General features: G+C 34.3%; 1 protein-coding gene across 8 annotated transcripts in view; it reads right to left on the reverse strand.

Moving 5' to 3' along the window:
- Window positions 1-3536: 3536 nt before the first annotated feature.
- Window positions 3537-24463, reverse strand: part of Cep152 (centrosomal protein 152) — a 78280-nt gene continuing 57353 nt past the window's right edge. For 5 of the 8 annotated variants that reach the window (XM_046461628.1, XM_058584785.1, XM_058584783.1 and 2 more), the window contains 8 exons: window positions 21764-22414; window positions 18663-18798; window positions 13852-14019; window positions 10779-10875; window positions 9923-10026; window positions 7978-8134; window positions 7643-7746; window positions 3537-5113 (listed from right to left, as the gene is read on the reverse strand). In XM_046461628.1, the coding sequence (XP_046317584.1) occupies window positions 4074-5113; window positions 7643-7746; window positions 7978-8134; window positions 9923-10026; window positions 10779-10875; window positions 13852-14019; window positions 18663-18798; window positions 21764-22414 (2457 nt within the window). In that variant the 3' untranslated portion in view covers window positions 3537-4073. The remainder of the gene's footprint in view (window positions 5114-7642; window positions 7747-7977; window positions 8135-9922; window positions 10027-10778; window positions 10876-13851; window positions 14020-18662; window positions 18799-21763; window positions 22415-24463) is intronic. The other 3 variants (XM_058584787.1, XM_058584784.1, XM_058584788.1) reach the window with 2 other exon arrangements.

Raw genomic sequence — 24463 nt, forward strand, 5'->3', positions numbered from 1 at the left:
GTGTCCGCCAAAAACTAAAAAATAAATATTAAAATTCTCTCTCTAAAAAAAAAAAATTAAAATGGGAGTTCATAACACACTTGAATCAAAGTGTGAAATATGATATGTCAAGAGCTTTGTAATGTTTTGAACAACCAACAATAAAAAATTAAAAAAAAAAAAAAGAATATAAGAAACAATAAATGTTTTCGAGGGTGTGGGGGAAAAGGTACACTTATACATTCCAGGTGGGACTGCAAATTGGTGCAATCATTTTGGAAAGCAATGTACAGATTTGTAAGAAAACTTGGAATGAAACCACCATTTGACCCAGTTTTCCCACGCCTTGGCATAAACCCAAAGGACTTTAAATCAGTATACTATAGTGACATAGCCACATCAATGCTTATAGCAGCTCAATTCACAACAGCTAATCTGTGGAATCAACTTAGGCACCTTTAAACAGATGAATGGATAAAGAAAATGTGGTATGTATACAAAATGGAATATTACTCAAATATAATAAAATATGAAATTATGGCATTTGCCAATAAATGGACAGAACTAGAGATTATTATGCTAAGTGAAATAGGCCAGTCCCCAAAAAACCAAAGGCCAAATGTTTCCTCTGATATGTGAATGCTAACAAAGGGCAGCGGAGGCAGTGGGTGGGGGTGGGGACCAGAAGTACTTTGGATTACACAAAGGGGAATGAAGAATGAAGGGATGGGAGGGGAGATGGGAATGGGACAGACAATAGAATGAGTCTGACATTACTTTCCTATCTGTACATGTGAATACACGACCAGTGTAATTCTACATCATGTAAAACCACAAGAATGGGAAGTTATACTCCATGTATGTATGTCAAAATACATTTTACTATCATATATAACTAAAAAGAACAAATAAAAAGAAATAATCTACAAACCCCAGAAACTCAATAAAGCCTAAGCAGGATAACTACAAATAAATGCAGACCTAGACTCACTGTTCAAACTGTTGAAAGCCAGAGAGAAAAATTCTAAAAGCAGTAAGAGAAAAACAATTTATTACATATAGGAAACAATGATCAATAGCCGACCTTTTGTTATAAACAGCAGTGGCCATAAAGCAGTGAAACTACCTGTTCAGAGTGCCAAACAAGAATTGTAAATCTGTTAAACACTGTCCTTCATAAATGCATTAGAAACACATTCAAAATAAAGATTAGGAGAATCTTTACTGGTGTACTTCTTGTACATGGAATATTGAAGTAGTACTGTAATGAGAGAAAATATCAGCCTTGGTAACTTAAATCCACAGGAAAAATGAAGAGCAGCAGAGGTGGTCATTGTGTGGGTAATATAAAGAATTATAGGGGCTGGGGATGTGGGTCAAGCGGTAGTGCACTCGCCTGGCATGCGCAGAGTTCGATCCTCAGTACCACATAAAAATAAAATAAAGATGTGTGTCCAACGAAAACTTAAAATATATATTAAAAAATTCTCTTTCTCTCTCTCTCTAAAAAAAAAAGAACTATAACTTATTTCTTCTTAAATTTTTTGGAAGACTTGTTTTAAAGAATAATTATAACATCATACAGTTTTACATATAAATGACATATATAAATGTAGTATATATATGTGTAAAATTTCTATAGGTTTCATATATATATGAATGATAACAGCACAAAGGAGGGAGAAGAAAATAAAACTAAACTGGGACAAAGTTGCTGTATTTTATCACACATTAGTCAACATTAATCTGAAGTAGGCTGTGAAAAGTTAAGATGCCTACCAGAATACCTATATAGCTACTACCTAAAAAACAACTCAAAAATAGTAAACACTGGGGCTGGGGTTATGGCTCAGAGGTAGAGTGCTCGCCTCACATGTGCAAGGCCCTGGGTTCGATCCTCAGCACCACATAAAAAATAAATTAAAAATAGTTATTATGTACAACTACAAAAAAATAAATATTTAAAAAAAATAAACACTTAAGAGTAATTAAAATGGTAATCTCATAAATATTTATTTAACACAATAGGCAATAAAGGAAAAATTAATAACAAAAGAAACAAGATACACAAAAAGCCAACTGCAAAATGGCAGACACAAAGACAACTGTAATTATACTAAATTTTAATGGATTAAAAACTCCAATGGAAAAAAACAAAGCTTGTCTGGATAAAAAAAAGTAAGACCCCATAATATGCTATCTGCCAGACTCTAAATTGAAAAATGTAAATAGAATAAAAAAGACAGAAAATGATGCACATGCAAAGAGTGATCATAAGAAAAATGGAATAGCTGCAGTTATTACAGACAAAATGGACTAAGATAAAAAATTTTATTAGAGACAAAAAAGATAATTTATAATGAGAAAGAACCAAAACATCAGAAAGATATAACAAATATCAAGGCATGTACACCTAAAAACAAACCTCCAAAATACACGGAACAAAGTCCAACAGAAATTAAAGGAAAAACAGGTAATTGAACAACTCTAGCCAGAGACTGTAACACCCCACTCTTAATAACCAATTGAATAAACAGGCAGAAAATCACAGCTATAGCAGACTTGAACAACACTGTCAATCAAATTGACCTGTCATCTTTGGACATTCTATTCAACAAAAACAGAATACACATTCTTTTCAGGTGCCTGTGAAACATATTCCAGGATTGACCATGTGCTAGACCACAAAATAACAAAAATTGAAAAGGGCAGGAATCATTCAAAGCATATTCTGCAACAACAAAGAGATATAAAATAAACACCAGAAAGAAATTTGGAAACCCCCAATTCTTGGAAATAAAATGGCATATTTCCAAACAACTTATAGGTCAAAAAAGAAATCACAAGGCAAATTAGAAAATATTTTGAACTAAATGAAAACAAATATAACATACCAAAATCCATGAAGTATAGTTAACAGTGCTGATGGAAATTGAGGGATTTAAATACTTACATTAGAAAAAAAACTGGTTCACATCAGTAACCTAAACTTCTACTTTATAAATGAATAAGAATGATTTAAACTTAAAGCAAGCAGATGAAAAGAAATAAAAATCAGAGGGAAAAATCAATGAAAAAGGGAATAGAAAAAATAAAAAAAAAATCAAAGTCCCTCTATGGGGGGCGGGGAGGCTTGAAAATACAGATAACACAGAATACCAAAATCAGGAGTGAAAAGAAGGGACATCATTACTGACTTTACTGAAATTAAAAGGACTATAAGAGAATACATCTAACACTTTCATATCCCTCTGTACAAATCTGTAAAATGTCTAGAAAACTGATATTTAGGTTGACATCCATTTCTGCATGTGTTCTCCATTCAGAATTACAACCTCCAACCCCAGCACTCATAAGTCAGACAATTCTGCACTAATGTAAAATTTCTATAGGTTTCACATTTTTTGCTAGACAACAAAGCTTATTATTTCAAATTTTCAAAAAGTAATATTTCAGATAAAAGAGACAAAGTCTCTGGATGTGATATAAAATAATGCAAATTATCAACTGAAAAAAATCAGACTAATATTTTAAATAATGAAACCAGGACACAGATCTGTATTTTAAAGCAAAACCTCTTTTCTCTAAATGAAAGCAAGAATCAAATTTTTGAGTAGACATTTCCAGGAAAAGTACGTCTAGATTAAGTCTATATCCTCACAACATGGACAATTTCAAAAATTACATTTGGCTGGTCATATATACAAATAATCCAAGTTTATATTTCTTCCTGAGTGAACCTGAAGCATGATGTTAATGTTAATATTAACTACAAAATAATTCATGATAATTCTACAGATTATATGCAATTTTATTTAAATAATTTAACATTGCAGAGTGAGCCAATTTATAAGTATAAAAATAGATAGTTTAGCAACCAAATATAAGCACCACACAGAAGCAGATTATAAACACACCATTGGCCTTTAGAAGATTAAGGCAATAAATATCTCAAGTAATTTTATGAGAATACTTTACTCATATAATAGATGTTATTAAAACATCTCAATATAGCTAGAGCCCACAATTTTTTTTCAGTACAAAGTCTTCTCTTGTTGATATATTAATGATTCTTCTTAAATAGAGCACAACAATTAGTCTAGATTAACAAATGGACTATCAAAGCCACTATCTTGTTGGCCTGATAGTGGAATAACTGATTTTCTTGCAGGCTGCTGACATACTGAAGATGGAACTGTACTGCTCAGCTTTTTGGAATCTGACTTGAATATATCAGCCTTATGATGCACTGGGTGTCCGGGAGTCACACTGGTCTTCCCCTGATGGGGATACAGGGTTTCTTTTGACAGGCCTGGAACATGATCACTCTGACATTTCATTGGTTGGCAAATCATATTATCTTTCTCTGTATCTGAAAAACAATTGGTTGCTGAAAACTGTCTGAACTTAGCAGAGTCACCTAGCATATCCACAGTTCTTTGTGTCCTATCATGTAAAAATGACACTTCACGACTGTTACAGGGTAAAGTTGCACTGTTGGAAAGCCAGCCTAATGAGTCACTGAGGTCTCCTCCGTCCTTTACTGGAGTTTCCTGAACACCCAAACCGTGACTGCTCTCAGATGTAGCATTTTCACTTTCTGTGAATGAATTGCATATATATGCTTTTAAACCAGGCCTCTCCTTAGGACCTCGAAAGATTGTATGTGTGGATCCTGATTCAGAAAGCCCAGGGGAACAACTAGGTGAGGGTTTATTTCCAAGGGTTTCCAGAAAAGGGTATACACCTGAATGCAGAAGTGACTGAGAGCCAGTGTCACTGGGCAGGTCTTTCTTCTTGTGCAAATCAAAGCCTTCTTCAACTTCATATGGAACAAATTCAGTAGAAACATTCTTTGGCAAAATGTCTAGGTGTCTGCAACTTCTATCCCCAAACTGAAAGTCTGAATGTGACCCCTTGAAACCCATATGCTGTATGTCTCCATGCTCTGAATCCTCTAACTGCCTCTGTAAATCACAAGCAGCCCTCCTCTTAGGAACTTGTTCACACATACTTCTGGGGATGCTTTTTACACAGTTTGATTTGGTTTCAAAATGTTGTGTATTCTGATTCATATCATTTCTTTTTGATTTTTCAACTCCAATCAGCATCTCTGAAGTCATGGGTAGTGTTACTATGTGCAAAAGAACACAAAATTAGAGGAACATAAATTAGGAGAAAATTAACATTTAAAGATAAGAATAAGTTATGTATTTATGTATTCTCAAAGAATGCCAATGTATTTTAATCACTCTCAAAAAAAAATCAATGCTAGACACATAAAAATATTCCTTTACATATGTCTAATTTTGTTGCTGAAGTCTAATATATTACTATTGCTATCCACCTGATCAATCATTTTCTGAAAGAGATGTTATAGCTCTCCAAAAGCCAACTGCAATATTCACAATTTTGCTGATTCTGAGGGTCAGTATGGAGTTTCTGATAAAGAAAATCTGTTGGAAGAACCCCACCCACCTAGCACGTATATCCACCTCCTATACACAACCTAACCTAAATATAGTTTCTGATTTAATTGGCTAGGATACTAAATCAGATCAGAGGCAAAACAGCCACACAGTATAGAATTAGAAGCATCATGTCTCAGAATGGTATATCTTGGTCTAGAGACCATGAAAAAGGGGACATTCTACCAAGGATATTACCTGTACATTGCCCCCGCTCTAGAAAATGTCTTTCTTTATCGTATGCCACTGACTATTCCTAAAGTTCTCATCACCATTCCAAAATTTACACAAATAATCTTTGTGCTCCTACATGAGGGATGTCTCATGTATTCCTCAACAATCTCTAAGTTTTCCAGAAGTTCAAATACTCCATTTCCCCACAGATAATGCTACACATGTCCCAGTATGATTGGGAATTTACCATTTTTTTTCCAGGTATTTCTATCGGCTCTTGCTTTTTTACACTCTAAAACTATTTATACACACAAAAAAAACAATTTATAGTTTCTTGGGAGACCATTCCATTATTATTATGAACTATATATCATCTATGTCCCTTTAAATGCTCTCATTTACCTAATATTATAGTTACTTTTATAATTCATCAATATTAGCACCACATTTGCTAAGTATATCACTCTCTACCCTGGTATTTGAATTTTAGATGTTCTTCTTGTTAAAATAGCAAATGTCCATAATTTAGAAAATTGCATTTGAAAGTTATGACCTTTTAATAAATGAGTCTAACCTATTCATATTTAGTGTGATTGTTGATATTTCAACTTTACCTTCTACATTTTTGTTGTTGTTGTTGTTAACCATTCTCTATTTTTGATTTTGTTAGAAATTTTTCTTCTAAGGTTTTCTTTTTTCTACTAGTTAGAAAGTTATATATTCTATTTCTTATTGGTTACCCTTAAGTTTTAGCACATATTCCAAAACCTATATTTTTCTTGTAATTATAAAGCTATCAATATCCACATCTTCTCCTTGAACATAATGAAAGTTTTAGCATATTTTAGTTTCCTCTACCATGTTCTCTTACATCGCTCCAAGAAAACTATAATTTCTAACATTCTTAGGTTCTGTTATTTATTCTATTAATTCCATTGCTTTAATTATAAGTTCTAATGGTTTTGTTTTGATGTTAGTTTGGTGTCTTTTTGCACAGTGATAGCTTTCTGTAAATGCATGGTGATTCTTGGTTATCGGTAATCTTTTAGATATCCTGAATACTGTTATCTGTTTATGCTGCCTGCTTAAAGGAACTGGGGAGGGGAAGGGAGAATGAGCAGCAGGACAGAAAGATCTAATAGTTCTGGGCTCCTAATTCTTCCTTCACATGTGGCCAGCCACCTGGAACACTTCCCTGCTCCCAGACTTTTTCTTCCTGTTGCTATTGCCCAGCCCAATCAAGAGTGGGAAGGGAATGAAGAAATAGAGTGACTTCACCTGGTTGCCACTGCTCTAGAATACCCAACAAATTACCCCACAGACATCCCGTATCACTTTCATATGTGGCACAATTTTGATATTACTCTGACTCAAGGCTGTCATCTTCTGGAAGTTTTGAATTACAGTTTTTCATTTTCAATTGTATACAGTCTTCTTTCTTTCAGGCTTTCTTTCTTTCTTTTTTTTTTTTTAATACCGGGGATTGAACTGAGGAGCGCTTAACCACTAAGCCACATCCCCAGCACTTTTAAATATTTTATTTAGAGATGGGGTCTCACTGAGTTGTTTGGGCCCTTGCTGAGTTGCTAGGCTGGCTTTGAACTCATGATCCTCCCGAGCCGCTGTGATTATAGGCATGTGCCACTGCGTCTGGCTTCTTTCGGGATTTCTTATAGCTTCTGATTTACCCATTAACACCTTTTGGAACCCAGATGTAATTTCATATTTTTCTTATTCTTTATTTGTTGTTTAAAACCTTTCCTGTCATTTTTAAGGATGAAAGCAATGATGGGAAGCTACAAAAACAGCGAGCTGGTAGGCACACTTAGTCTATCTACTCGAACCAGAAATTCTATGCTCTTTCTTGGTAAATTTCTAGTTTAAGTAATTCCCCTACAACTTTATAAACTCTGTTCCTTACACTTTGCTCTTTTCCATACTGAGAATATTCAAAATCCAAAAAAAAAAAAAAAAAAAAAAGAGAGAGAGAAAAACCACTCAAGTGACTCCTTTAGACATACCTGCCTGTGCACTTTTGCACTGGGATCTATTAGAAGTAGGAGTTTCTAGCAATTTTGCCATTGTAGCAAGTTTGCTAGCAGCATTCATAATCTTTTTCTCAGCCCTGTGGGGAATTCCAAAATACAAAATTAAAATAGTTGTGAATTTCCTGAGCCCCAGGATTTGTTTTCCTATTAACTCTGCCAACATTTAGGGTAGTACAGCCATAAGCCTCTCTTAATCCCTGACAGCTGATCATATTAAAAAAGCTAATTTTGTGGTTAAGGAAAATGTTTAGAAAATAACAACATGCTGTCCTGGTGCTCTTAGGACACACTGTTTGTACTGAACTTACCCTTCTTCTTTACCATTATCCTGCAAAATTTGTTGGAGGCAAATTAAGTAATATTTGCGCATCTTCCGGGCAGTTTCCTGACGTTCTCGCAACACCTCTGCCTTTACCATTTCTGCTGCTCTTTCCTTACTTTCCTGAATGTAACGAAGCATGTCACCTATAGGGGAGGGAACACCCACAGGAGGTATAAGAACTTTTTCAGAAACACGGGAGGCAGACGTTAGACTATTCTTCTGGGAGATAAGGGGACTGGAGCTATGGTTTGAACATTATGCCAGACCTGCCCTGAATCCAGCAAAGACCACTCAGTGACCCCCCCCAAGGAAGCCACAGGGTCAGCTGGATTGGTCAACTGAGCCCCACCTAAAATCCTGACCCTCTAGTATGTCATAAAGTAGTTGCTGATAAGCCAAATAAATTTATACTTTCTGTAATCATTAAAATGAGGTGTTTCAGATCAGCATTTTGGTAGGCTCAAGAGAACTGGTTGGTTCTTCTGGAATGAGGATAGCTATATATGCTAAGGAAATACAGAGTATTCTATCATATTCTAAATACTTGGGCAAAAAAATAAAATAGGAGGAAGAGAAACTTAAGCATTTAAAAGAAAAAGAAATGGAAAGGGTGAACAGAAAGGAAGAGAAAAACTGAAAAACAAAAGAAAAGGACACAGTGTGAGCTGTGAAGACTATATTATTCTCTTGGGCTAAGAAAATCTATGTTTCATTTACTTTCAGCAACATTTATTGAGCATCTAACTAAACACATTATAATCTATGAAAGATTTATACAAATGCTACTGTAGAGAGTGATGAGACTTACAGTTATCTTCTGAAGTTTGCATAAAATCATTAATCCATATTTTTAAATTTTCTTTTCATAAAAATAAATTCAGAACTACATCTTACATCTAGAATTTCACCATCTTTATTATATTAGGGATACCAATTTATATAAGAATTGCCCTATTAATGTCCGTTAGCATCTGAAATTAATCCTATGTAATAATGCCACATCTACTTTTCATTATTTGAAATGGGAAAAATTAAAATGAAGTACATGCCAACATAAAACTCCAATCATCCTTTCTAAAATGTAACCATGACATAATACACATACAAATTATCTTATTAGGATGAACAAAAAAAGCTTGAAATTTCACTTCCATTATAATACATCTTTGGTTAACACTAGTAAAAAGTGAGAAACAAATACCCTTTACTGATACTGATTGAGCTTATCAGAACTCTATACATGATTCTGCTCTGAAACCACTATATTTAGAAATTGAGCCTTTTCCTTTTCTATTTTGTTAAAAAAATGCAATTTTAGGAGGCAAATATACATTTTCCTATAAAAACACTGGCTATTATATTGAAACATACATCCATTCTCTGCAATTTTGTAATTAAAAAGCAGGCAGTATTTTATACTGTGAAAACATACCAGAGGAATGCTCTTCAGAGTGGCTGTCACTACTTGGTTCTGAGAAATTCTTGAGATCCAAGTTTACAAGTATTATATATGATAATGAGAAAAAAACAGAACAGCTGCTAACTGGATTCATTTCCATAGTCCCTAAAAGTTTATAGTAGGAAGCAATAATTGCTAATACGTAATAATTACTAAATTTCATGTTGTAAGGTATTACATTTTTAGTTTAGTACTAATGTCTAGATAGCAACAATTTTTTAAAAATCCAGGATAATCGACAATATAAAAATAACTCTACTTTCATGTCATTTCCAAAAGATATTTGGGCAAAATGATCCATTACTACATAATTTTGAAATGGTATCAATGATCTTTTCTAAGACTGAAGAAAAAGCTAGTTTGAAAAATACCCTCAAAGTACTAATGCGCATAAATTCTGAGTTTACATTTCACAGCAATAAAAAATGTTCAAACCATCCTAAAAATCTTGGGAATCTCTTTAGGGACTTACGCTTAATCTTTTTTACAGCTTTAATATACTGCCCCCGAAGTTCTTCCAAGGCCTGCCTATTGCTTGGCAGGCATGCATTTTCAATGGCCCCTTCTGACAGTGACCTAAAGACAATCCAAGATGGCAAAAGCAGAGATTACAATGAAAAAACTGACTTTTAAAATATACATATATGTATTAATATGTTCTAAATAAAAATATAGTCTAATAAAATAAACTGAGAATTTCATATACTTGAAACATGGTGGTACAATGCGTAGAATCTCAGCAGCTCTGGAGGTTGAGGCAGGAGGATTGTGAGTTCAACGCCAGACTCAGTAACTTAGTGAGGACCTAAGCAACTTAGTGAGACCCTGTCTCTAAATAAAAAAAAAAAAAAAAAAAAAAAAATAGGGCTGGGGATGTTGGGGATGTGGTTAAATGCCCCTGAGTTCAATCCCCAATACAAAAAAAAAAAAAAAAAATTCCACTAAAGCAAGAGTAAAATGGAGACAACTTATGTTATGGTTGCTTAAATAAATAATGGTAAATCCACATGATGAAAATATATGAAAGCTATTAAAAAACACACTGTAGGAACATATCTAATAACTCCGGGGGAATGCTTTTCTCATAAGACTAAGTTAACAAAGGGTTACAATCACTCCAATTTTTAAGAAGCACATTGCGCATGGGGTGTGTATAAAAGAAGCTGAAATGATTTAAAACAGGGTTAACAGAGGGTACCTTCTGGGGTTAGGGTTTGGGAAATTTTCCCCTTTTTTTATACTTCTTGATAGGAATAAAACAATATCAGTGATATTTCTAAAAATTAGACTTAGAAATTAAATGGTCTTTTAAAATAGTAAAAGTCTACCTTGGTGGTGTTCTACAAAGTGTTTGCAGTTCTTCCAATTTATTCTTCATGTCATTGTTTTCTTCTATCAATTCTTCAACAACTTTATTATTCTCTTCTATAAAAAAAAAGTTTATATTAGGTTAGGTCTTTTCCAGTCTTCCTTTCCACATGTTCCAACACAAAAGTCTCTATTTTGCATCATTTCCAATTGCTCTCCTGGGTTTTTCATTCCCTTATAAGCCTACTCTGGACCATTCTTGTTACATTTTCTCTTTACTTAATGTCTGTAACCCATCTTCATCTTGCTTTGAGCTACATACTGTCCTGGGGTATGTATGTAGCTCAAAGCAAAAAAACATGCATAAGTTTTGTTTTCCAGCCAGACTGAAGATCTGTAGATACCTATTTAGGTTTACTAATTACATGTTTCCTTAAATCTAGTATACGGTCCATGCTCCTATAGAAGATAATTGAAAAAGCACCTCAATACAAAATATAGAGAAAACTAATCTTAAGTAGCTGTCATTTTCAGAAATAATGTAAGATTTTTATTCTTTGAACTTTTAAAAAGAATATGAGGAAACTGGAGTCCATAGAGTTTAAAAGAAAAAAAAAAAAGCATGAATTTTAGAGTCAGAGAGACAAACTTTTGACATTAGCTCAGTTTATTACCTACTGGATGAATATAGTTATATTACTTAATCTGTCTGAATCTAAGTTTTTTTCACATATAAAATGAAGACAGTTTTACATGCCTTATACATTATGACAGAAATAAAAAAAAAAACCAATGCCTTATACAAGGCCTGGCAATACCAAGGTTCAGTAAAATGTGAACATGGTGCTTCACATTTCCTGCTATGCCAGCCCCTCAACACACCTCATGAGCTAGGGAATGCAATTATCCTATAACCCTTGGTGATTGATTCAACATATATTTTTAAACCACTTTTTAACAAATGCTACCAAGAAAATGAAAAAAAGAATTAAGAAACAAAAGAGAAGGAGGCACAATAGCAAAGATATTATCACCTAATAGATATATGCTGAGAAAAAAATTCAAATAAAACTATAACTTAAAATTTTGGCCCTGACCTTTTTATCAGTCCACTGTTTTAAAGAAAGTAGCAACTTTCTTGGATCATTTCTAAGTCTAGGAATCGTGGAAGATAGGATAGCAGCTTTAAAAATCAAAATATGCAAAATAACTATGACCATAATCTACAGTGTTAAATATCACTTGTAAATAATAATCATATTCAGTGGTCATTCTATTTTGTAAAAATATTTTGATTTTCATTAAATTTTGCAATAGCTATATTTTATCTATATTTTACAGTTGAGTTGGACAAATATATCTCATTTACTCTACTGGCTTCTATTAAGGAGTGAAGTTAATCAAAAGGAAAGTGTAGTTGTTAAAGCTTTTTATCTCAAAATTTGTAAGACCCTTTTCTGGCCTTATAGTACTTACTAGCTATCTCTAACAGACTTGGTTAGCAGTAGGTGGTGGCAGGTGGCTTCATTAGTCAGTAATATTTACCCAAGTATGTGCTACACTGCTGGAAGTACTATGCCAAGTGCTAGGACAGGACTTGATTCTTGTTGCCCAAAAGTCTAAACCTCCAAGGAGTACAGACAATAAATGATTACAAAGATGCTGAATGTTATAAAAAGCACAGGAGCTTCAAAGAGTATGTAGTAGGAGGACCTAACCAGGTATGTGGCAGTCAGGAAAACCGCCCTGAAGAAGTAATGTATCAGGAGAAAAATGGGTGGGAGTTAGCCAGGCAATGATACCAGGAAGTTTGAATAGAGGAAGAAGACAAGAGGCCCAGAGATGAGACAATGAAATCCATACTATGCCTGAGAATAAGAGGACCGGGGAGACAAGGCTGAGGGCTGGCAGGGCTAAATCATGAAGACCTTTTTAAACCAGGCTAAATTAAGTGCCTGTATTTCATACTAAGGGCCTGATAAGCCACTGAAGAGCTCTTAAGAAAAGAGTGTCATGACCCAATTCCTTTTGTAAAAGGTTGTTATTGCTGCCCTACGGTAATGGATTGGTGCAAAAACTGGAAGAAGATAGTTGTAGGTGGTTTCCATTGTCCAGACAAAAGAGAGAAAATAAATGAGCTAATTTGCCTGGTCTTTTTGGACAACGCAGTTATCTGAGACCCTGGTATTAGGTTTTTGATTCATTCAAACATTTGTTGTATGGTAGATGGCGTACATCATGTCCACAAGGATGAATAAGACAAGAGACATAGCCCTTACCCTCAGGGAAGAGTCTGACTAGGTAACCGAATGATTATAGATAGTAACCAAATGATTAAAATACAGAATGGTAATGGAAACAGTGGAGGAAGAGCCAGGTGCTACAGGGCCGCTCAAGAGTGGCTGACTTAACCCGATGGAAAAATCAAGGAGGGCTCTGCAAATGAGGCATCTACTGAGTTGAATTCTAAAGCATGAGGCAGGCCAAAAGGGAAATAGTATGGTAAGTATAAGACAGAGACAACATCATATGCAAGATCTAGCAGAAAGAGAAAATACAATCAGTTCAGAAATCTGAAACATTTCGAATGCAGAGTTCAGAGCATGGGTTATAGGTGAATAAGAGGGAGCAGGGGTTTAGGCCCAACAGCTTCCTTTTTTTCAGAAGCGCAGTGGGAAATGGCCAAAGATATCCCCTTCATATCCTGATAGCACTGTGATGCATGGGATGCATGGAGGCTAGCAGACCCCAGGCCTTTGCTATGCCTTCCCTGTTCCTATCAGTGGCAAACACCTCCATTTTCTAAGGCTTAGTGAAGGCTTCCAGTGCCTAGAATACTGCTTGACACATACTGAGCTCTCAATGTCTGTTCAGTCAAGAAAGGAAGAAAGGAATAGGAAGCTTTTAATCAAAGCTGAAATTTTCCTCTTTCAAGTTTATTAATAATTTGATTAGTTAGAATGAGGTCCAAATTGGTTTATATTAATCCACAAAGAGAACCAGCACATACATTCATAAAAGCGTCACATCTAAACATTTCAACAAGGATCAAAGAGCTTTTATACTGGTGGCAGTGCAACTTTGGGTGCTAACCTCCAATTTTTTCCACTACAGCTTTGTGCTTTCTTTCTAAATGCTGAAGATGCCTACAGCATTTCTCCAGTTTTCTTTTCAGATCTTGACCTTCCTGCTTTGCCTTTTCAAGTTCTTGGAAGCAGTGTCCACAGCATAAATCTTTAATTTCAAGTGTCTTTTTCTTATCTGCAAAAATTAAATGACAGAAAACTTTTATGTAAGTTAACTAAGGACTCTACACACACACGCTCATGCACACACACACACACACACACACACAGAGAAAGTAAACCAGATGACATGACTCCTGGTGAAAGGCTATAGTATAAAGAAAGAGCATGATGCTTAAGAAAGAGAAACTGGATTTAAGTCCTGTTCCGCTACTTACTAGCTGTATGACTCAGAGAGCATATTACTTAAGTTCTCTGAGGCTTAGTTTATTGTTATGTAAAACTGTAATACCATCTACTTTAAAAACTTCTATGAAACCTAAGGCTCAGATCATGGTCTTGAATACCACAACACTAAAAGGAACCAGGGATCTTCAAGAAATTGTGACTCCAGTACAGGGAGAAGGTATATACTAAAATGAAATTGAAATATCTTGCCATGAAGAAAGTAAGATTGTACTAAAAAAAAAAAAATGTAGACATGTTGCAAGGATACAGAAACCAGTTTGAAAGTGCTTTACTAGCTGAATCTGGGACAACATGAGCACTAAATTAAATATACTAACGAATTATAAAGCATGGGAAAAAACAGGAATTTGTGAATCAGATCAATAATCCTCTGAGTAGATGGATGGGTAGGTTGATACATATGTAAGTAGATGGATAAAAGGCAAATGAAACAGGAGGATTCTTAATTATAACACGAAGAGTGCCAATTGGTAAAAATGGAAGAAGGCCTGGAGTTGGAAAATTATCATTTTTTAACCAGCATGGGAAAGAATGGATCTGGCAAGAATCATCAATAATTGCCAAATCTAAGAGGAAGTTTTATGAGGATATTTGCATGGTCTTAAAATGTCTCCTCACAGATTTTTCCTAGGTGCAAGGAGGGGAAACCCCAATAAGTACATAATGAAGAAATTGGACAACCTTTAACCAGGTGATCAAACAAACCTCACCAATAAGACAAATGTGCCTCCAAATGTGAAGACATATCACCCATGCAGCGTTGCAGCCCAGAAAGCATGATACGAATCAAATCATGAAGAAACACCAGATAAACCCAAAACAAGAAAAGTTCTGATAAACACGGGTCATGGGAATAGAGGATACTTCTCTCAAGAATGCTAAGAAAGACAAAGAAAGGATGGAGAAATATTCTACATTAGAGGCTAAAACCCATGACTCCTAAATGTAATAATATTTGGCCTTAGACAGATTCCTGTAGGGGAGGGGATAATGTTATACAAGACATTATCAGGTCAATTCACAAAATTACAATACAAGCAACAGATTGATAGTTTTTTCTAATGTTAAATTAACTGTTAGGTTATGCAAGAAAATACTTTATTCTTGAAAAATTTAGGCTGAGATATTTAAACATGAAGATCACAATGCATATATCTTACCCTCAAATGGTTCAGGAAAAAATGAAATTCACATATACATACACACCAAAAAGCATAAAAAGGGTAAAACATTGTCAACACATTTCTCTCTAGTTAAAGGGTACACAAGTGTTGTAAATAACTGCTTTTATTTTTGCTACTTTTTAAAAAGTTTGAAATTATCTCCATATTTTAAAAAATAATTAAAAATTACTGGGAGACATAAATGTATAAATTGTTGGCAAACAGGCATATAGCAAGTATACAATAATAATAGCTATTGTCATAAGTAATGTGTAGAATTCAGAAAATTAAAATAATATGAAAATGATACAAAAGATAGATTATAACCATGAATAAGAAGTAATAAAGTAGAAACACAAATTAGCACAGATTAAGAGACCAGTATCTAAAATGTTAATATAAAGTCACTGGTCCAACAAAATTATTGTTTACTCTCTCCTCACTATTTAGTTTCACTTAAATGGAACCAATTATGTTCATGAGCATCAAAGGATCAATGAAGCATCACAATGGTACATCTATCTATCTATCTATATATATATATGCATGTATATCAGTGTATGTACATACATACACACACACACACATACATATATGAACAGAACTTCCCAAAGCCAAATATCATTTAAAATTTGTTTCTACTTGGGCTGGGGATGTGGCTCAAGTGGTAGCACGCTCGCCTGGCATGCATGCGGCCCAGGTTCGATCCTCAGCACCACATACAAAGATGTTGTGTCTGCCGAAAACTAAAAAATAAATATAAAAAAATTCTCTCTCTCTCTTTAAAAAAAAAAAAATTGTTTCTACTCATTTCACAGTAATATATAACCTTCAGGCTATTCCAAATATGATACAACATGAAAAGTAAAAAGCAAAATACAAATTAAGGTAGCATTATTATCAACCTAACTGGAAATAAGAACCCAGAAGCACAGGAAAAGCACACACACACAGATAGATGTATGTAGATATAGATATAGACATAGATACATATTTTTCCTGTGGTTGTTGGTTTTGTTTGTTTCAGCACTGGAAATTGAACCCAGGGACACTCTACGACTGAGCCAGATCCCAACACTTTAATTTTTTTTTTTTTAATTCGAAACAGGTCTTGCTTTGTTGCAAAGGTTGACCTCAAACTTGCCATACTTCTGCCTCATGCTCCTGAGTAGCTGGAATTACAAGCATGTATTATCATCCCCAGTGCTGATTTAAAATTTTTCACTTAAGAAAAATTTAATGTAAAATTAGAAACCAGGCAAATTCCCATTAACAAAAGAACACATAGTTAGAGAATATTCATACAACAGAAAACTCTGTACAATGATGAAAATGAATGAACTACAGCTATACACAGACAAATCAGCAGCATGATATTAAACAGGAATGCAGCAAGTTATGAAAATTATGAGTATTCAACTATCTTCATAATGTTGAGACATAAAATGAAGTAATATTCTTGAGAACACGTATATTTGGTCAAAACAAAGAAAAGTAGGAAATAATTTTTAAAAAATGGAATACTTGTTACCTCAGCTTGAGGGAATCTGTGGGGCAGAACTGTGGGTTACCAGCACTGGTGATATTCTATTTCTTAAACTTAACACTGAGTTCCTGGTTGTTAGTTCCTGGTTGTTGTTTTTCATGACTTACCTCTGCATTACATATATTCTTTGCATTACTAAGTATTTCGTAATTAATGTTTAAATTACTTTTTAATAAAAATAATAGGATATTAAGAGACTGTAACAAAACCGTCAGTAGTAGTATTCTCTGATTCTAGGACTGTAAAGGACTTTATCTTTTAATATATTTCAGACTTAATCCCTTCTTTGTTTTTTCTTTATTTTCCCCTCCCTCCCTTCCTCCCTTTTTTTGGTGCTGGGGATCAAACCCAGGGACCTGCATATATTAGGCAAGCGCCCTGCCACTGAGTTATATCCTTAACCCCTGGATCTAATCCTTTCTAATAAATTTATTATTGTGTTTGTTTTTAAGGGAAACAGTCTAAAGAAAGAAAAAGAAACCGTTTTATAGTATGATTTATCTTCAGCCAAATCTAATTTCTTTCATAGAACTTCCCAAAGCCAAATATCATTTAAAATTTATTTCTACAAATTTTATTGTTAAAATACAACCTTCAGGCTATTCCAAATATGGTATAGCATGAAAAGTAAGAAGCAAAATACAAATTAAGAGTAGCATTACTATCAACCTAACTGGCAATAAGAACCCACAAGCACAGGAAAAGGGTCTGTGAACAATGAGAAAACTGTCAATTGACCTCTTAGGACAGGCAGAGATTAATCTACAATTATGGTAAATATGCCTACTGAGTTACAAATGTGGAAACTAAGGTAAATAACTTGGTATGTGTGATTTCTTCTGGAAATTGCTAGTTCTTTTCCAGGTTACATGGAAACAACAACAGGAAGAAGAAAGGCAGGTATGTTTGTGTGGGGGGCAGGAGCAGGCTGCAAGCGATCAATATGCTAAAAAGGATGAAAGTTTATGAAGGATTTGCCAATTCCTAGCTCAAAAATTTCAGTAAATAGGCAATATAAACTCGATGTTCCTCAGTAAGCTCTGAATATAAGGGGCTGTGTTACAGTATAGTCTTTCCCATAATGACAAGTTGAAGCCACCAAATAAAAGTTAAACTATTAAGTCATCAAATGTTCAAGGAATACAAACTCTGCATTCTTCACTTCACCATGGTTGGAAAGGAAGAGATTAAAAATACTATCCCTGCCCTAAAAAAGCATACAAATAAGTTAGAAAATATCTAATGTATTTCACAAGTATTTCTTCCATTAACAAATGGTTGAAATAAACTTCAGTAATTTGAATGAAAAAAGTCTCCATTATCTGGCATATCTTATATGAAACCATTAAAGTCTCCATATCTTATATGAAACCCTTAATTTCTCAAAAGTCAGGGAATAAAAACATGACTGCTCTATTAAAACTCTCATTATTTTCCTTGTAATTACAATAGAATCACATGAATGGAGTAAAATCTATAAAAAGACAGAAGAACAAAATTTAAGAAAAAGATCTAATTCAACTCTGTCCTCTAAATACAAAATAAAATCTAAGGAGAAAATAGAAATCAAGTCAGAGTAATTTATATATTTATTCACTCAGAAAACTGTTCACATCTTTGATTTCCTTTTATCCTCAAGACGCCCCTCTGGAATAGTGATTACACATATTATAAAGACTCATGGAAACAAAATCCAATTACCAGCTTCTGCTTCTTGCAAGGGCAAAGGCTGTGCTTGGTATCTGGAAGTGGGTGCAGGAAGGGCTGCTGGGACTCCAGGATCTCCTCTCCTACTACCCTCGCTGGCAGGATTCATAGAGATCTTGACCATATTTCTCTGAAAAAAAATTATCTTCATAATGAGTATCCTCCACAAAAAAATTGATATAAATTTCTATCTAAAATGCTAACAATAAAAATAAAAACATTGCCTGAAAACAATTGTGCTCTATCACTAATGTTTTTCTCACAGTGCTACATGTCACTAGGAGCCTCCTAGTAGGCTAGTCCAACAGAGGACTGATAGGCCTGCTATGACAGAGACAGGAAGTTCACCTTGTACATTTATTTACATATGAATTTAAGAGACTTTGAATAATTTATGTTATCAAACCACAGGACAAACAATATGAAGTCAGAATTATTCTTGAAAATACAGAACATTTTCATTGAAGCAGAGATCAAATTCATTAGCAACTACAATATCAACCTTTTGCCTCCTCCAAACTGAAAATAACAATAAACTTAATTATAAACTTACTTAGTACTTAAATGTTCCTAAGTACTTTAACGTACGCTCTCATTAGATAAGAAATGCCAATCAAATTCCAGTTAAAGATAGAAACTGAGGCTTAGCTATAAAACTCACTGATTTTTAAGATAATATTTTCAGATTTGGCGCAATTATTAAATACCAAAGGAACAGAATACATGATGTTTTAAAGCAATCTTGTTTTTTATTCTTAAAACACATGCTCTGCTTGATTCTAGAAGCCTTGATTTTAATTCTGAGAAACCCAATCACTGAATGTCAGGAAGCCCATGTATGGTGTCCCACAGAAGCAGCAGGCGGGAATTAGAGGCTCACAATTAAGAGGCTACAAGACTGAGGCCCAACAGAGAAATAAAAGCTGAATCAAAGGCTATTAATATCTCTAGTTTCCACTTAAAATTGGAGAAGAAAAGCCAAGATGACCAAAAAAGGTAGGAAAGCAATAACCTTTTTGGTCTTAATTTTAACCTGACTTTGAAAGAAAAAAACAAAAACAAAAACAGAATATACATCCTTAAGGTTCCTGGAAAATTTTGCTCCAGTTGATATTTTTCTTTTATCCACTGTGAGCTGTTCCACTAATGTATTTTGATAAGGCATCCATTTCTTAGAAACGACATTTTCCAGTCACTGCATCCTCTCCATTCTAGGAAACTTTTGATCACTTCTGCTGTTTTAATGAAGACTTCTTTAAATACACAGTTTTCCACTTTTAATTTCCATGAACAATTCTAAGTACAGATTTAACAAATTATAGTTATTCATATTGATAGCACCTATATTGCAAATTTATAATCATTGATTTACCTCAACATCCTGAGCTGAGCTAGCTTATGGTAGAAGGTCAAGTATTACTTCTATGACAAATGCCAGACTGGGCACTTCAAAGTCAGCTTTTCCTCAGGAATGGAACCAGACCCACCAAACAAAAACTAAATTCTTAGCGAGATTATTTGATTCTCTCTCCACAGAACTGTGAGCCACATTAAGTCACACAGATGACCTTAAAATGTGTATATAATTATAAGCCCTATAAAAACACCTCAGGTTGATTGGGTATGCGTATGTGTACGTGTACGTGTGTGTGTGTGTGTGTATTCCACACCATTTGGAAAACACAGAATATTCTCACTGAAGCAGGGGTCAAATTCATTACAACTGCAATGCCAACAAAATAAAAATATAAATGGAAAAGGTGGTGTAGTTTCTTCATGTTTTAAGGCAGAGATTGTCTTTTCAGGAAAACAAACTTGAAAACATTGACACGATTTTCCCATCACTTCTCATCCTAAAACCTGCTATAGATAATGTTCTTATTTTTAATTATCTATTTTTCTCCAAAGATTCTCAATAAAGGATTAAGTAGTGCTCATGGGAAGCAATCTTATCCCCTTGAAGGCAACTACTCAAGAATGACATCTCTGTGAAATCAAGGAGAAAAACAGCAACTGGGGTGGGACAAAGTGGACTGATCTTCTAGGTCCCTTCTGGTTCTAAAGTTATGTACTTTTTCACATGCTGTGTATAGGAAGGCCCAGATATGTCATGCATATCTTGCACCCAAATTTAAGGAACTAAGCCAGGGATTGATTTGTTTTTCTCAGATTGAACAACTATGGTATATATTTGCCCAAAGCAATAAACTAACTATCACCAAATTACTGGAACTCAGATTTTTTTTTCCTAGCTTATAACTCTTTCCTATATGTGTTAATATAAAATTCTCAATTATGACCTTGAAAAATCTTCAGTCATGATATCCTGATGGATCTCAACTCATATGTCTGAATTCTTCTCTCAAACAACCTGATAATACTGACATCTTTTCCACATGCTGAAACTTAGAACCTTTTTCTGGATCTTTCATGCATACCTAATTTCTTTAATTATAAGGAAGAAAGACTTTGGTTTTTATCAGCTCTTCCACACAATCTTAAAGTCAGTCTCAGAGAATACTTATTCAACTAAAAGAATACAATTAATCCATTCTATATGCACATACCAGGTGAATCAATGAAACTGGATTTTAGGGTTTTGGGTGTGTGAGCCATACCTCTTATTTGCTTGTTTGTGTTCCAATACTTTTTGTACTTGATTGGTATTTTTAGCCTAAATAAGATATAAATTCACTGAGGGCAAGAAACAGGCTTCCAAGCTCTTCAGAAGCTTTTAAGAAACTACAGCTTATATGATACATATTTCTTAAAGTGTTAGACCCAGAAAATGAAAAATAAGAATAAGAGTTATTCAGTTTCTGAAATCTCATCCTTTCAAAGGAAAGCATATTTTCTTTCTTAGGAAAAAGACACATAGTGGCTAAAAACTCAGCCTCACTTTGTGGTACTATGAAGCAGTAAAGTTTCTTTGGCAACAAAATATAGATCCTTTGAATTTTCTACAAAATGTGTTTTAAACCACTGATATAAATACAAGTCTCTCATCTCCTAAAAAGAAAGGAAAAAAAAAAAAAATGCAACCTCTACAGTCATCCTTAACATCCAACAGCTCTTTTTTACTCTGAGGAACATACCTTTTCCCCTTCTGGGCTGGTATTTTCTTTAAGCATGGAGACTGTATCTTGAAGTACTTTCTGTATGCAGGCTTTTAGTTTCTCAAAATATTGCACAGACACCCACTTTGAAGAACAAGTTGACAAGATTTCCAAAAGCTGCTTGTTCTCTGAACCACTGACATACTCCTTTTGGGTTTCCATTAAGAGAAGTTCAACCACAGTTAGGACGTCTTCCTCATACTGATGGATTTCTAGTTGAATCCGCCTGGCTTCCTGCACTGTCCACTCTCTACGGCTCTGTTCCAGGCAAGCTTGTAATTCTGTCTCCTTTTGGAGAAGCAGTTCAGTTTTTTGTTTCATAAAGTCTTCTTTAGCTGTTGCAAGCACTTCATTAATTTTATTTCGATGATCATCTAAAAACTGACGGTAATCTTGCTCATTTTGTTCTTGAATTTTGTGGATTTCTTCTTGCTTTTCTCTGTTCCATTCGCTCCAGGCCTTAGCCAATTCCGCCCTGACAACCACAGGGACTTCCTCGTTCTTTAACTCCAGCTCCTTCTGGAGAGAATGAATCTTCTCTTCCAAGTTCTTGCCCAGCGTTATATTTTTCTTCATATTTTCAATCTCACTTTTCCACTTCTCTTTAGCTTCAGACACAGCCAATGCCAGCTGAAGAATATAACATGTTTAAAAAGTCTTTATGATTCTCCTCGTTAATAACAAAATTAAACTAAGCAACAATTTAGGTTAACCTCTCAAGAGATTTAAAATTAAAATTAAAGAAAAAAAAGCAAATTTGGATGAAATCTTGAGGATCTTTTCCTTCATTTTAGATCACTAGCTAGTTTATGGCTTATGTTATCTAAAAATATCAATTTCCGAAAGAAGAACTAGAAGCTGAAATTGAAATATAAATTTATATATTCATTCTTTGTATTTATATTTATATAAATATTTATATAATTAATGTTAGAAAAATATTCCACATTAATATATATATATTTTTTGGTGGTCCAAATTGTAATCAAACCCTGAGGGCTGGGATTGTGGCTCAGCAGTTGAGCGCTTGACTAGCATGGACGGGACCTGGGTTCGATTCTCAGAACCACATTAAAATAAATAAATAAATAAAGGCATTGTGTTGTGTCCATCTACCAAAAAAAAAAAAAAAAAAAGATTCTCTCTCTCTTTAAACAAAATAAAAAATAAATCCTGATATTTTTAATACTGATACAGTCTCAACTTTTATCTAAGCCCCCTACAAATTAAGCATCTTTTTTCTAAAGCAAAAGCAATCCCATAAGGAAACCTTACTATTAGGAATGTAACACATACCTGCATAATTATTTGTTAATAGGCAAGTCATGCAATTTTAGTGGTTAAAACAGTTCATTAAATGACAATATCAAACAGGAAGTCATTTTTCATTAATCTCCTTTTCTTTTATAACAATATAAAGGAATAAGCAGATAAAACAGCAGACCATAACCAAAAAGTAATAAGGAAATCAAAACCCTGGGCTCCAGCTCCAGTTCTGCACTGACTGCAGAGATGGCCTAGCAAGAGGGCTTGAAGGGGTAGACTTGTAGACAACTGCTGGCATTCATGGGTCACTATGACCACAGGCCCACTACTCAACTTCTCTGAGCCTCAGTATCATTGCCTGTAAAGTAGGGATGATTACAACGCCAATTTGATAGCACTGTTTAGGATTAAATGATATAAGGAGATAATCCATTTAAAGTACTCAACCCAGAGCCTGTAGATAACTAAGACTCAAATGTTACATAGCTTGAATTACTTTTGGATGTATGGCTGTGGAAAAGCCACTTAATTTAATCTCTTTGGCAACTTACTATTTTCGCCAAAAAAATGAGCAGTTGGAGAATAACCTTGAGTTCCTTTTACTTCTAATTCTCCCTCACCGTATTCAAAGAAATCAGGACATAACAGTGTCAAATGAGAAAGAACTGAGTACCTCAAAGGCTGACCCAGTGGTGATTATTATAGGCAATACTTCTTACATGTACTTGGAATGACAGCATGACTACTTACTTATTAAATTCACTGTCTAAGGTAAGCTTACAAAGGAAGTTATCATAAAATTCCTCTCCACCACAAGAATAATTCAGTAGTTACTTGAAACCCATTTAAATAGTTTTTTTAGGAAAAAAAAAAAAAAAAAGGATCACATTGCAATGGATGCTTGAGAATCATTACCAGGTGACTTGAATAGATATAGTCCAATGGAATTTAGATGACCTGCCAAACTTTACCAAAAATGCATACCTTCTCAGGTGAAGTTCTATAAGGATAATTTGATAATATTAGTCAACTCAAATCAACCAGAATCACCTAAAGAGCTTTACAAAATCTTGATGCCTAGGCTATACACAATAGCAATCAAAACAATCTGAGGATGGAAGTCAGGCAATAGGATTTTTTTAAGATCCTCAAGTGATTTCAATGTGCAGCAAAGTTTGGGAACCACTGAACTACCCTGACCACTTGTGAACTCTAGAAACTGATTTTTACATTGCCACAGATCTGGATTCATGATAACTCCAATTTTAAAGGAATTCTCTGGTAGATGCTATGAATTGAGTCCTTTCTCTAGCTCCTTTGGTTGGAGAAAGGATGTACAACAAGTTAACATTATGTTTTGTGGCTAATACAATTATCTAGAATAGTGTTACTCACAACCAAGTGTGGTCCACA

Source organism: Marmota monax, unplaced genomic scaffold (genome assembly GCF_021218885.2).
Source record: "Marmota monax isolate L192 unplaced genomic scaffold, Marmota_monax_Labrador192_F-V1.1 WCK01_AAM20220418_F8-fsc00001, whole genome shotgun sequence".
Lineage (NCBI taxonomy): Eukaryota > Metazoa > Chordata > Mammalia > Rodentia > Sciuridae > Marmota > Marmota monax.